We start from the raw sequence: 14,697 nt of genomic DNA on the forward strand, positions 1-14,697 counted from the left end.
TACCATTTTTAGATGAAAATGGCTATGCACGACATACTTTTCAGCAGGACAACGCGAGAGTCCATGTCAGTCGGGAGACTAAAGCATGGTTTTCCTCCAAAGGAATCAAAGTTTTAGAGTGGCCTGCCTGTTCTCCCGATCTAAATCCCATGGAGAATCTATGGGGGATACTCACACAGAGAGTATATGCCGAAAATCGCCAGTTTTCAACTTTAAGTCATCTTAAGGATGCTCTTTTCGATGAGTGGGCGAAAATTGATGCCGGTTTGGTAGCTAACCTTATTGGAAGTATGCAAGGGCGCATAGAAAAGGTTATTGGCTCACGAGGCGATGTTATTTGTTAATTAAAATTGTTTTTTTTCAGTTAATTTTAAGCTACAGTAAAAATAAGAACAGTGACTTTATAAATATGCAACATTAAGACTTAGCTTAAGTGTATATTTAAAAATACCGTTAGTTTGGATTAAGCCAATTGTTTTTGTATTATTTTTGTTTCTTTTTCCTCTTCATTTTCTTAATATACCGTATTGAACTACAGTTAGTAGTTCTGGAAATATTGCTATTTTTCAAGTGACTTTATAAATATGCAAGGGAGCTTATATAAAAAAGCATACACAGCACTGCTACATGCTCCAGCCTAAGAAAGAATAACAAAAAACACAAAAGCGTATGTAAACTTCGGCGCGGCTGAAGTTAGTCACGACCCTCTGGTTTATTTAAATTTTAATGGTCTTCCCCATTTAATTTTGAAGCACAAAATATAAATAATAAATATTACTGCATTGAATTAGATTTAAAGATTGGTTTTTAAAGCATTTTAATTTTAGTCCTAGATAATCATCTTATTGTTCTTTTATATGTACGATTAGATCCGATGATCATCGTCTGAAAAAGACGACAACAACCACAGCCTAAAATTTTCATATTTTGACCGATGTTTAAGTAATCACTTACCTATAGACAATAGTATTAAAATCAGAATGAGTTAGTAAATTTTACTTTCAAGGATATTAATATGTGGAAGCCCCAGCCTGCCATAAATTGGACAAGGATTAAGGCAAATAGTTGAACTAGAAAACGTAATATTATCATTTGTTTAACCTTTTTTTAGGTAGATAAAACACTTATCAAAAGGCTTCTCAGGCGTGGTACGCATTTATTGTAGACATGATTTCTTGGTGAAAATATCTTAGAATTCTTCCTAGAATTTAAATTTGGTTGATAATTTTCGCTTAGAAAAAAAAATTGACCCGCCGTATTTATGTATATTATGGAACATATTGAACCAATAAAATAAACCCTTCCAATATATGTACCAATAACAAATTACATTAGATAACAGTTTGACTTCCAAATATGAAGATAGATATTGAATTCCGATTAAATTAGAGCTTGGTTCAGTAAGCGAAATAAAAATGTAGCTAGTCTCTATGTTCAGAAAAATAAATTGATTTCCAATTATTGTTTCATCTTGAAATTGCACTTATTGAGTGAACGTCAACGATTGTTTGTTCTGCATTTGGCAGATGCTCATACCTACATATGTTCAAAATATTTAGGTATTTGTATACCCTGCACTAAGCGTAACCCACTTTATGAAGGACATTCCAGAAGTCTTAAAGGTAATATCTTTATATCTTTATATTTTTTTATGGTGTGGATATATAAATGGGGTAAGCAAAGTACCATATGTTCGAGTATACTATTTCCATTTTCAATTTATGGGCTCAAAAAAATTCTTCATGTTCAGACTACATATAAAAATCTAGGTCCAAAGTGTCAACTTTGAAATTAATACGCCTCAATGCATTCAAATATTTGGTATGAGGCATTTCACTGTAATTGCTTGCCCAGCATCCATTCCCAGAGATGCTATTGACTTACAAACGTACTCGTAGTGAAATGTACTTACATAAATATATATATATATATAGATGGACAGATATATACATATGGCGATTTATAGTGGATTTCCGAACTAAAAAATATCGTCAACGTCACGAAGCGCCTCCACGACATGTTCTGCATAGAAAATCAATTCGGATGTATTTAGCTAGTGTATGTGCTTGAATGTATGAGTGTATTCATATGAATGTGTGGGTTTGCGATATGAATATTTCCGTCCGTTTGCCTCCATCATCGTTTTTGACTTGGTCCAGTTGGTTCAGTTTTGTCATTTAGTTCAAGCAGAAAAATTTCCGCGTTCATTCTTAGTCGACTGAAAAGCAAGTTCAATACGCCTCTTCCAGGATCTTAATATTAAAATAAATAGTGCAAAATGGGAAATACAACAATGGTTAGTTAAATACTATAAACGCTTACTACATTATTATTTTACAAGTGTTAAAAGATTTTGGCTAACAAATAATTTCAAATGAGACTCCATTGCAGTTCATTTTAAACTCCAATAATGATTATCACAGTGGATCGCAAAGACAAATTTCTGCTAAAAATATTCAAATCTTCAAGGCATTCGTGAACAGGTGCAAAATGTGCAACCTTCCATCCATCAATAAAACAACTTGACAAATCGATTTTTAACTGAAATTTAAAACCCAACTCAAGGCTACAATTTGACTTGGTGTTTAATTAATTTAAGAAATGCCAATGACTAAGTGTTTTAGTAGTTTTTAATGATCTCAGGGACGGATTTATCCAAGTTTCCCCCAGGAATCCAGCGAGTGGTGTCTTTTTTCCTAGAGATTAAGTGAAGCGTGCGAGATAAAGCAGTAAAAAATTATTGAAAACCAGAAACAAATATTATTTAATGACAAATAAATTAAATTTTGCCGAAAAGCCGAACACATTTCGAAGTTAAAAGAAGGATCTTAAGAATTTGTAACTTTGAACAAGAAACATTTTCTCAAAAATTTATTTAAACTTATGAAATACTTTTCTAAAATTCAATCAAAAAATTGCAAATCCTGAGATTATCTATCTATAAAAAAAGTATAAAAGTATTATGTGGTTTCGTTAGTTTGTTAAATAACGTTCTAAAAGGATTATCCAGTTATCACTTTTGATTTCAATTGTTTTTATAATTTGTTTTGTTGACATTTTTAAATCTGTCTGTTTATTTGTTTACCCTTGCAAAAAGGGTACATTTATTTTGCTCAGAAGTGCGCAACGCAAAGAAGGAAACATCTGCGACCATTTAAGGAATACATATTCTTGATCAGCATGACGAGTCGAGGTCATGTCCATCCGTCCGTCCGCTGCCCGTCCGTCTGGATCAATGCGATCTCCTCCTAGACCGTTAAAAGTCTTCTGTATCCTACATGGAGTTGTATATCTCGAACTCAGCAGGATCGGATCCCTATATCATATAGCTCCCATACAAACTGCAAAGTCACGAATATTGACTAGGCTATTGTCATGAAATATTTTTCAGCTTTTTATATCTATTTTCGGCGGTACCAAAGATCGGGTGACTATATCATATAGCTACCATAGAAAAGAACGTTCAAAAACAATGACTTTTATAAATAATTTCGTCGTGATTGTCATAAAAATTAATATTTGTCATTTTATTATACCTATTAATGACTGTGACCAATTTAATAGAGATCGGATGACTATATTATATAGCTGTCATACAATCTACATTAAAACAGCATGCTACATGCTCCGCATTGCTTCAGTCTAAGAAAAATTAAACTTTTTAGATAACTCGTTTTGCCACTTTTACGTCTGTAGGTAAGGAAAGAGTGATAGAAAAAACGTACAGGGTATACGAACTTCAGCACGGCATAAGTTAGTCCCAACCCTGTGGTATAGTTTTCTGTAGTTTGTCCTAAAACGGATTTTCCAAGCCATATTTTTATATTTCAACTATTTTAAAAAAAGATACCTTTTGTTCCATCATTTTGTTTCCTATTCTTATATTTTAATCGTTTAATGGAAGATAAATTATATAGATATAATTATATAAATTATATTTTATTAGTCCGGATAAAGGACTAATAAAAAGTTTTCTTTAGCCTCTTATGTACATCGTAACCCATTTGTTTCTTCAAAGCCCTTGCATTTACAGAATTTATATATATTTAGGTACATATTCAGGAAATCCTAACCGTTGAACATGTTCGTACTTATTTATATGAGTGAATTCATGAAGCTATGTCAGAGTGTGCGACTTCTAAAGCTTTAAATCGGCAATCTCAATTAAATTTTTCGTAGTTATTTATAGTTAAATAAATTTTATAATTTTATTTTAATATATATTAGTATTAAATATTAGTATTTTTAAAATCGGCTTTGACAAAAACCAGAAACTCACATGTCAAAACATTTTTTGTTTCTTTAATTTAAATATTTTTAGTTTTTATGTTAAAAAGTCGCAAAAAATAACCTTTTTGGGACGTTCAATTGTATCTTTATTCATAGTTGATCGCGCTTGATAAGTATTGGTGCCAGAACTTTATAAGGACTATACTGTATAGAATGTTGTCGATGAGTCGATATAGAAGACCAAAAAATAGCAGACAGTATGACGGAGAGTACTTATATGAGTTCATCAGGCTCATATTTTTTTGAAATAGTCTTAGATACCTCTAGTCAAAGAGTAAAAACAATCGCAGCATTTCCCATGTTTTCCCATTTATTTACTAGATTTCAAGAGTCATACTGTTTATGAGAATGTTCAACCATCTGTAACATATCCGAATATTGTATATACTATAAGGACAAGCAATATGTTTAATTATCAATTGGATCTTTGTTGATTTTCTCTTTCAACATGTGCATAAGTATAATTGTTTTATGCGAAATGACAGAAAAATATTTGTCGCTTTATAGTTGTTTAAAAATATAACACTCTGCCCACTTGGAATATGAGTTTATTTTAGAACATTATCACAAAGCGAAAAAGGTACAAAAATATAACATAAACACAAGAATTGCTGTAAATTATTGCTGCTTATTTCAGATAAAAAAAAAAAAAAAAAACACCAAACCTCAAGCAATTTATGCCTCTTTTCGTTTGTACTTGTACTTTACACTTGCCTTGTATGTACAATATGAAAATGAAAAACAAAAACAATTACATCAACAAAATATAAACTATTATAAGAGAGGAACTATTAAACTGCAGTGAAAGTGAATTGTTATTAAATCAAACACTATAAGATCTTTATGTGTGCATATTTTATAGCCTCAGATCGTTAAAGTCATCTTTAATAGTTCAGTACAAAATAATATTCATGTTTTCGATCATTACGAGGGCTGTAATATAAATAGGCGGAAATGCAATCTCGAATAGCTTTAAATGTATTCTCAAATATGTTGCTATATCTGTTCTTAAAATCCTCAAATCAATATCATCAAAGGGGACAACATTTTCTGTATAGAACTGCATTTTTTCAACAAACTTTTTTAATTTAACGAAATTTCTTAAGAATTATTTTAAAGACAGTTTGTTCAAGACCAACTACATTCAAATTCGAAAGTTCCAATCGGTCAATTTATTCAAGAACTACCGAGAAACTCAAACTCTGAGCTGTTCTTATTTGGAGGAAAATATATTATTTTCAGTTTTCGGGGATCATGCCGTTCTAAAAATTAAAGTCATATGTATAAAATTTTAATAAATTTTTTATAATTCTTAAATGATATTAAATAATGATAATATAATGATATTAAATAATTAATTGACCACCAATTTTCTGCAGAAATTTTTTATTACAAAAATAAGCTTGAAAATTACAGATAGAATAAGATACATATGAGAGTTGGTATAGTTTGTGACTAATATTGATTTACCTAGTTAGAAGTACTTAAGTACTTGAAATAAGTATGATATGTTTAGCTTTAAATGGTTAGAGCTTGCTTAGACAATTGCATCGGGATAAGTTAAAACTAATGGCAGGTGTAGATGAATTATAAATTCTAGAAATGAAATGGCGTTATCAAATCGAGAGCTCATTATTATTTGTTATCCACAATCGTTTCCATTATCCCCGACGGAACTACCTTTTAGTATTGCTTCATCAGGGGGAAACTCGAGAGCTCAGATTCGTTCTATATGTATATTACTTAACAACCAGTAAATCTTACTTTCAATAGTTGGCGATTTCTTTAGTAGCCCTCGCCCTGAATTTTTCAGTTTTTGAGATAATGAAATTACTTTTGTCTACGATATTGAGAATGAATTTTGTGTACTAGCAACATGTCGCATCCCAACAATTCTATGTATCTGAATGTCTATCATATAATGAAATGCCAATGTGTGTTGCGAATTGTTATGTAAATAGTTCATTTATGAAATGGATTATTATTAAGGCTATAAATAAAACGGCGAGGGGAAATCTGTTGTACGCACACCTTCGTTCAAAGTACCTAACAAGTGCAGACGATGATTATTCTGAGAGCAAAAACATGACAAACGAAATGTTTATTCTCACTTTTTATATTTGCGGAATTTGTTGTTGTTTTATTTTATGATGTGTTCAATGTATGTGGCTGCAACAGCGCATACAGCCGCCTTTAGGCCTTGCAGCTGAGGTGCCCCTGCAATATGTGTTTTGATCGAGTCACGGAAGCGACCATATTTATTCCATCGTCTTCAATCGAAACAGCAGGAGGCTTTGGTGTCGGTAGTACCATAAGGGTTCGCGATTACGTCCAACATTTAATTAGCGGCTGAATAAGTTGACCTTCCTTCGGAAAGTCCCGGTTCGCGTTAAGAGTGAAATTTATTTTTTTACGCCTTGCAATCGCATCATAATCCGTCAAAATGAGTGTAAGTCCTTTCGGCCTCTAACAGAACTTGGTTTAGTCGTTAAAAGAAAGCTTTGACAATCTTCATCAGACTATAGGAAAATAATAATCCCCAACAATACCACTTCAATATGAATATATAGCTTGATCTTGTGATACACCTATATACATAGAAGCATGAAAATAATGTACAAATTTAGTTTGATTTCTGAAAAGGAATCTTATTTCTAACTGAAACATCGCTTTTTTAAAGTTTCCTTTTCCTTTCAATATTATATTCTCAGTAGAAAGTTAAAAAGGAACAATATATCTCAGTTTGAAGGTTCATTAAAAATGCAAGAAAACTTTACCGGTCGTGCGAAGAATCCTATACTCTTAAAAGAGTTTGTGTTTCTCTTCCCTCCATACAGGTTTAAGTGTATTAAACAAACAAATGTTAGATATTATAATAATATCTTTAAAATAAAGCAAAGTTATGAATCTGCAATTCTATTTTGTCAGTACAAATCAGTAGTGCCCTTTGGAAGATAAACCATTTATTGGTCCTACATATTTGGCAGAGCCTGATATATTTAGCTTTATAAGTATAACAAGAGCTAGCCTAATAGGTGCATCTATCTATTATACAAATAAGTTTTTTATATGATGGCATACTTCTCAAGAACTGCTTAGCCAAGTCCAAGTTGGCTGCAAATTAGTAAATAGGCAGCCTAAATCTGGATCCCCAATTGGGATTCGACATCATTTGATGACTATTTAAATATGAAAGAAATTTGGGTTTGCATGTGATTAGCTCTTAGGTGAAGACCAGTTAAAGCGATTTGGCCCAACATTGGTAGCAAAGTAGCTTAGCAACGGAGACGGACAAACGAAATTTTTGTATCACTTTCACGAGGAAATCGAGCATTTTTTATAATCACAGGAGTTTCCTTCTATCACAATTCTTAACAAATTTCTTTAGGCATTTCGCAAAAAATAAATCTCCATCTCCAATAATAAGGATCAGCCCGAAAAAATGTAATAAAAATTCGCTTCAAGCAGTTAATTTTCCCGAACCGTATAGTAAAATTATTTGTAATGTAAAATTGACGACGCAACACACTGGGTATTAAAAGTATTTTTATAAATCAACATAAATTTTAAAACCATAAATTAATTGATTATTACTTTTATCATTATTTTTCAGGACGAACTGAACAAAGACCAAATTGTCTGTAAGTATTTCTATTTAACTATATGTATATGTAAGCTCTTTGTGACTTAGTTTATGGTCAAAATTTACTTAAGCTTTTCGGATCCCAAATCTCATAAATTTACGACTTTTATCCATAGTTATTAGTCAGATGTTTGTAACGCACAGATTGAGATGTTTCCGACCCCCTAAAATATACATATATTTTCATGATCAGCAGCTATGTAGATATAGCGATTTCCATCTGTCCGTCTGTCAGTCTGTTTGTCTGTCAGTCAGTTTGTACGTCGGACTACTATATCATGTAATTTTATAAGAGAAATAGGTGAAGTATCCCTATGAAATTGTGGATAATGTGATAGTATTGGATATAAAATCAGATCCCAAAATTTCAATCAGATCGAATTAATAGAACAAAAGTTTCAGTCAATATTTATATTGCTCTGCTCTGCTCAGACAGAAAATTTACATTTTTCCCAATAGTAGCTACTTAATTTAAATATTTACCCTTGGAAGTTGATATCTAACTTCTGATATAAATATTTAGTGATGACATTTTTAAACACGTTTTCTTTCTTTTTTTCTAGTGTTGCGTAACGCATTCAATGCGTTCGATCAAGAGAAATTGGGCTTCATTAACACCACCATGGTAATTTGAAGTATTTTAGTATTTTGCATTATTATAACTAACATAATTTTCATTAAACAGGTGGGAACTATTCTTAGTATGTTGGGTCATCAATTAGATGATGCCACGTTGGCTGAGATTATTGCTGAGGTCGACGAGGATGGATCGGGTCAAATTGAATTCGAGGAGTTCACTACCCTGGCGGCTCGTTTCCTCGTTGAGGAGGACTCCGAAGCCATGATGGCCGAATTGAAAGAAGCTTTTCGCTTATATGACAAAGAAGGTAATGGCTATATCACAACCGGTGTGCTACGTGAAATTCTGCGAGAACTGGATGATAAATTGACAAACGATGATTTGGATATGATGATTGAGGAAATTGATTCTGATGGTTCGGGTACTGTAGATTTCGATGGTAAGTTTTCCTTGGGCAGCTTTTATTCAGAAATGTTAACAAAATGTTCTTATTCTTTTAGAATTCATGGAAGTCATGACTGGAGGTGATGATTAAACGTCACATGGCGCCCGAGTCCTCCCTTGCGAAATCAATATTTTTCATAATCTGATTATCTTCAATATCCAAAGCAAAGTATTCAATTAAATCTGGTTAATCGGTGCTTTATAGAAAAAACAAAAACTAAAATGCATGTAACTGTATTTACAATGGAAATTTAAATAAAAACCTGCATCAAAAATAAAATGTTAATCCTTGATCATATGAAACTTGTACTATCTGAACAATATTAACAATAAATCTCCCACAGTAGTCAAACGAAAATGTTTCAGGTACAGCTAATAGTATTCTAAATGTATTGGAATGTGGCCTAGGGTCTTAACTAGTTTTGGTTATTTTACAGAACCTCAGACAAAAGTAAAACACATCTATATCTAAGATATATTAACTGTTTAATATAAGCATGATTTATTTGTAAGTTATTATTATAAATTTATTTTGTATACAATTTTGTTTAATATAATAAATATTATAACGTCATTTTTGATATATGATGGAAGTTTGCATCTGCAAATTTCCCCATACATTTATGTATATACAAAGAGCCTGAAGGGTAGTCCGATTCTGATCCAGCCTCTGATGTCTACGCATTATCAGATTATTAACCTGTAAATATTGAGTCATCATTTAATTATAAGAGTAATTTTTTTCCATAATATATAAATTTCTTGATCACTTTTGATCGGATATATTGTATAGATAGGGATTTTAAAAAACCTATCTGAGCAAATACATTTCAAATTCAATATGCAATAGGCAACATCAACATAAAGTGGATATATCTGTTCGTCCCATCGCTGTGTCTAAATGAATCCCTAGACCTCGGAAATACCCTCGACATATAGTGATAAGAGCTATAAATTGTAGAATCTTTTATTAAATAGGCAGATGAAGTTTGTATTGTATAAAAATTTTTTACCCCCCTTTTCTTAATTCGTTAAAGCTAAGTTTCTTAGAGACGATTCCAGCCACGGCCAACAATTTTAGTTTGCGTGTAGATTCCGATTATTGAAAAGAGGGAATAAAATGTGACATCCTTATATTAATTAACTATATCTATTAGTCAAGAAAATTTAAAAGAATCACTTAAGAAAGGTAACTTTGCCTATGTTTACCACTTTTGGGTAACCAAGTTTTAAATTCCTGCAATCCTTCTTTTGCTTTCTGTATTATAAGATATTTCTCATTAAGCCTCTAATAGTTTTTTCTAATAGATTTTAAACTTCCACTTTATGAGAAATTTCTCTGTAAAATAAGCTTTTCGATCGATGATTTCTATGGTATGTTCTGTCCGATTTCCAAAGTTAAGTTTTAATTCAGGGAGTGAAGTTGATTCGCGCAGACGGACATGGTGTATCAATTCAACTTCTTATGCTGTCTGCATTACAAACATCTAACTAATTTAAATACCTTCTTGGTTATAAAAATCATGTTAAAAATAGTAAAGTTCTAAAAAATATACATAGGCTCCACACTTAAAGAACATGTCCAGGAAATAGAAATGCATATCAATTTTCGTATATTATCGTATATTCCTAGTATTCAAGTATTCTTACCTTAAGAGGTGTTCAATTGGTCGAATGTTTTTTTTAGCCAAAAATATTCATTGTATACAGTGAAAAATGCCTAAGAGTTTCTCTTTCAGTTAATTTTAGACCATTGATGTTTCTAGAAACTTCTATTAGGTTCCTAAAATATCCTTAAATTCTATTTGATTCAGAAAGCTGTTTTTTTAAGACATTTAATGTTTTAATGTTGACTCATTTAAATCTGATAAATAAAATGAATGGATGAATTGACAATTGCTAAGCAAAATTGTCTAGTCTTTATTTGTAGATACGGCAACTCTATTTTGATCAGACTGCGAATTCAAAATTAAATTTGAATTGTTTTTACATAAATATTATCAAAGTATTTAGATGCTTCTTTCTCACTTATTTTTCGAAAAAAAAAGAATCTCCTGACAAAGTATAAAGCAAGTAATTAGAAATTCAATAATTTTACCTGTATCGATCTTATTTCACCGGACCTTGCTCACTCTTGTCATCTCTTTTCAACAACATATCTTTTCAAGCAACATGTTGCTAAGGAAAAAATGTTCCTAATACTGCAAAGCAACATCTTGCTTACAACTCAACCAACGGTATTTCGGCAGTGTTGTAAGTTACAAACTATACCAACAAATGTCAGTGATATGGGTGACACAAATGCCAATTGAAATCTAGAGCAGAATGCAGATTAGGCAATAACTAACTACTCTTCCACATAAATTGAAGAATTCTAACCAATAAAAATTAACTATTTCTTGTTTAGATAATAGAGAACAGAATCGGAATTTAATGAATATAAAATCATACTATTAAGCTTATTGAGTCATTAAAGATGGTCTTTTATTTTTATGGCAATTACTCAACATTTAACTAACCATTACCAATTCGATGTTGGCAATTATTCACTTGTAAAAGATTTATCAACCACACAAAACTTGAGACACTTAAATCTGAATTGTGCCAAACCTTCTTTTTTTTATGCTTAAGCAACACACACATACACTTTAATACGAATGCAAAGCATTAAAAAAATGTCATAAAGTTAAGATTGTTGCTTTAGCTTCAAGAGATTTGATTTTAAAAATAATAAAGTGCATTGCTTCAAAAAACCATAAGTGAATAAGTGAGCACTGCCTGGGCACTTGTTTTTTCCCACGCATTTTTTAAGAAATCTATAAATTTAAAAATTAAAAAGTTTTGGAGGATCCATTTTCTATCCTATTTAGTAAAGTTTTTCTTAAAGAATTATCTCTTTAAGCCAAGTGAGATATGATGCATTTTTTCTCAATCAATTTGTTTGAAACATGCCAAAAATATTCATAAGCATACTTTCGAAATAGTCAACAGTGACTGATTAAGGTGTAGATTTTGGAAGGAATTCGGTTTTGGCAATTACTAACTTTAGTTTCAAAAGGGCGCCACTAGTTTTCCCATTTCTTTTTAGATTAGTTAATTTAAAGAATATTTAGAAATGTACATTATTTTAGCCAAATCTATAAAATTTGACAAATTCAACTAATTGAAATTTTATCTGTCTTTTTTTTACCCTTCTAGAAGGTGTTACAGGTATGTTTGTAAAGACATGAAGGAGACGTTTCTGACCCTATTAACTATAGGCATATATTCTACAAAAATGTTTGAAACACGAAACACATACAAATAATTTTTAATGAATTTTCGATTTTAAACTGGCACGAAGTACAAGGGTATTCTGAACTCCGACGCAGACAAATTAGCTTCCCTTTTTTTTAGTTTTTTATATATTAAAGGCACACCGATCATTGTCCTTTAAAAAAATGTGGTCTTCGCATGTATATGTGTATGTATGTATCTCCGTCTAGTAAACAGCAAATATTTTGTTTTGGTGCTTAGCCGTCAAAAAAAAAAGTTCCAAATACATAGATCGTTACGATTTCTATGTTCTATTTGCAGCTGATGCACTTTTTTGTTAAGTTTTACCTTTGCTACATTTGCTTGAAAATGTTGCCTTATTTGATTCACCTTTGCAATATAAAACTCAAAACATTGCAAAGTCATTGAGGTTACTTTTGAACACCATGGATAGATTTAAACCACTGATTCATAAAACTACACAAAAGTGACTAAAACTAATAATTACCTGTCATAACTTGCATAAATTCTGTAAAGAGATGAAAGAGGTAGAAATTAATTAATGTTTTGATTATTTCATTATTGTTTAGAATATATAGGTATATATACGCACCATCAAAATCAACCGTGCCCGAGCCATCGGCATCGATTTCCTCAATGATCGAGTCCAAATCCTGATTCGAAATTTTATCGTCTAGTTCATGGAGAATACCACGTAGCGTGGCAACTGTCAGATAACCCTTGCCCTCCTTATCATAGACACGGAAAGCCTCCTTCAGCTCGTTTTGCAGGGCACCCGCATCCTCCTCGACCTCAATGAATCGGGCCGCCAGCTTGCAGAACTGGCTAAAGTCCAGTTTGCCGGTTGAACCCTTATCGACCTCCTTGATGAGGGCCTTCACAGCTGGTGGCTCCAGCTTTTGACCAAGAATTTCAAGAATGCTTGCCACATCGGCATGCTCGATGAAGCCGGCTCCGTCGTGGTCAAAAGCCTTGAATGCATTACGGAGAACTGCAAAGGCCAGATGGTCTCAGTTAATAATACCAAATTGGATCCCCACAAATTTCTTACGCACTTCTCAGTTGCTCTTTATCGTACTCTTCGGCCTGTGAAGCAGAAAATAATTTAAGGAAATCTAATTAATCAAATGGCTAAATTCACGTGTGCGTCTTCTGTACGAGTGTATTTATAATGTATGGCCAATTGTATGTAGGTACATATGCTCAAAATAGGAACTCGTAGTGGTGTTATATGATTTGCAATTAGCCAAATTTACCGCAGTGACCTGGTTTGACAAAATAAAAATCGACAGAAATGGATATGGACATCTATCAGCATAAATCAAACACACACACGCACACACACACAAACACTTCCTTTGCCACGTTTTGAGGCACCCGTCCATGTCCCCAAACGAAATCTGATTAGTACTTTCAAATTGTGACTCCAAGGTCAAATGTCACATTGATGATCTATTAGTGTGTGTTTCAGTTCATTGCAGATTCAATGTAAAACTCATTTTATATAATTCTTTTTCCAACTTGATTATCTTTATTGTGTGTGTCACTCACCATTTTGTATTCGAGAATTCACAGATTCCGTCGAGTTGGATTCCCGCAAAGTAATTAAATGTGATTTTTTCTCGGCGCTCCGCACTGAAACACGTTAAGTGTATTTTAAAAAGGTTATATTGAAAGACGAGGCAAAAATACCTTCCAATCGGATTGAGTCAACGCTAGCAAATAAACTATTTCATGTGGCTTTTCCGTGTGCAAGCGGCATCGGCAACAGAAAATGTCAACACTGTGGCCAATAACAACAACACCATTGGCTAAAAACTGTACAACAAATCGTACAAACGATGGTCCCAATCGATGTACATAAGCATGTATGTACATAAGTATGTATGTATATATGTAAATTACATATGTATGTATGTATGTTTGTACATTAGACCGGACGTTCCCCAAAATGTATTTACATTGAAAATTCGATTGGCATTGCCGATCAAGATCAGTGAAGCCACCAAATAGTTCGATTAGGTACTTATTTTTGCTAATTAAAATTTTGAATGTTTGAAAAATTTAAATAATATTATTTAGTATTTTTGTATTATTTTCACAAACTTTAAGCTAATCTAAATTCATTTAGATTTAGATCAACTGATTTGCACATTATTGTTTTTTTATCAGAGATAGGAATTCCGTTTTTAAAAACTGCGAGAATTTTGAAAATTTGAAAATAAATTTTTGACATTTGTGTAAAAGACATTTAACAAAAAAAGCATAACTCCACCATTGAAAATTTGTGGCAAAACTTTAAGCTTAAAATGCGTTTCGAAATTCTACAAATGAAAGATTTTCTTCCTTAGAATAATATAATGAGTAAAATAATATGGAAATCCGCGTCTGTTTTCTTAAAATGTCGCGAAATGTTATATTTCTTCTAAAAATTAATCATACTCTTTTACTATAATAATTTTAG

At 32.0% G+C, this 14,697-nt stretch overlaps 2 protein-coding genes across 2 annotated transcripts; one reads left to right on the forward strand and one right to left on the reverse strand.

The window, feature by feature from the left end:
* The first annotated feature begins 6,537 nt into the window (after positions 1-6,537).
* On the forward strand, positions 6,538-9,315 carry LOC6640065 (troponin C). Its single transcript, XM_002063468.4, has 5 exons — positions 6,538-6,739; positions 7,904-7,931; positions 8,497-8,558; positions 8,619-8,952; positions 9,014-9,315. Exons 1-5 carry the CDS (start codon positions 6,734-6,736, stop codon positions 9,046-9,048), a joined length of 465 nt encoding a protein of 154 aa, XP_002063504.2. The 5' UTR covers positions 6,538-6,733; the 3' UTR covers positions 9,049-9,315.
* A 109-nt stretch (positions 9,316-9,424) lies between these two features.
* On the reverse strand, positions 9,425-13,940 carry LOC6640064 (troponin C). Its single transcript, XM_015178786.2, has 6 exons — positions 13,926-13,940; positions 13,785-13,868; positions 13,289-13,319; positions 12,826-13,224; positions 12,721-12,741; positions 9,425-9,657 (listed from the first exon to the last, which is right to left on the reverse strand). Exons 2-6 carry the CDS (start codon positions 13,785-13,787, stop codon positions 9,653-9,655), a joined length of 459 nt encoding a protein of 152 aa, XP_015034272.1. The 5' UTR covers positions 13,788-13,868; positions 13,926-13,940; the 3' UTR covers positions 9,425-9,652.
* Positions 13,941-14,697: the final 757 nt, after the last annotated feature.

Source organism: Drosophila willistoni (genome assembly GCF_018902025.1).
Source record: "Drosophila willistoni isolate 14030-0811.24 chromosome 2L unlocalized genomic scaffold, UCI_dwil_1.1 Seg196, whole genome shotgun sequence".
NCBI classification, from domain to species: domain Eukaryota; kingdom Metazoa; phylum Arthropoda; class Insecta; order Diptera; family Drosophilidae; genus Drosophila; species Drosophila willistoni.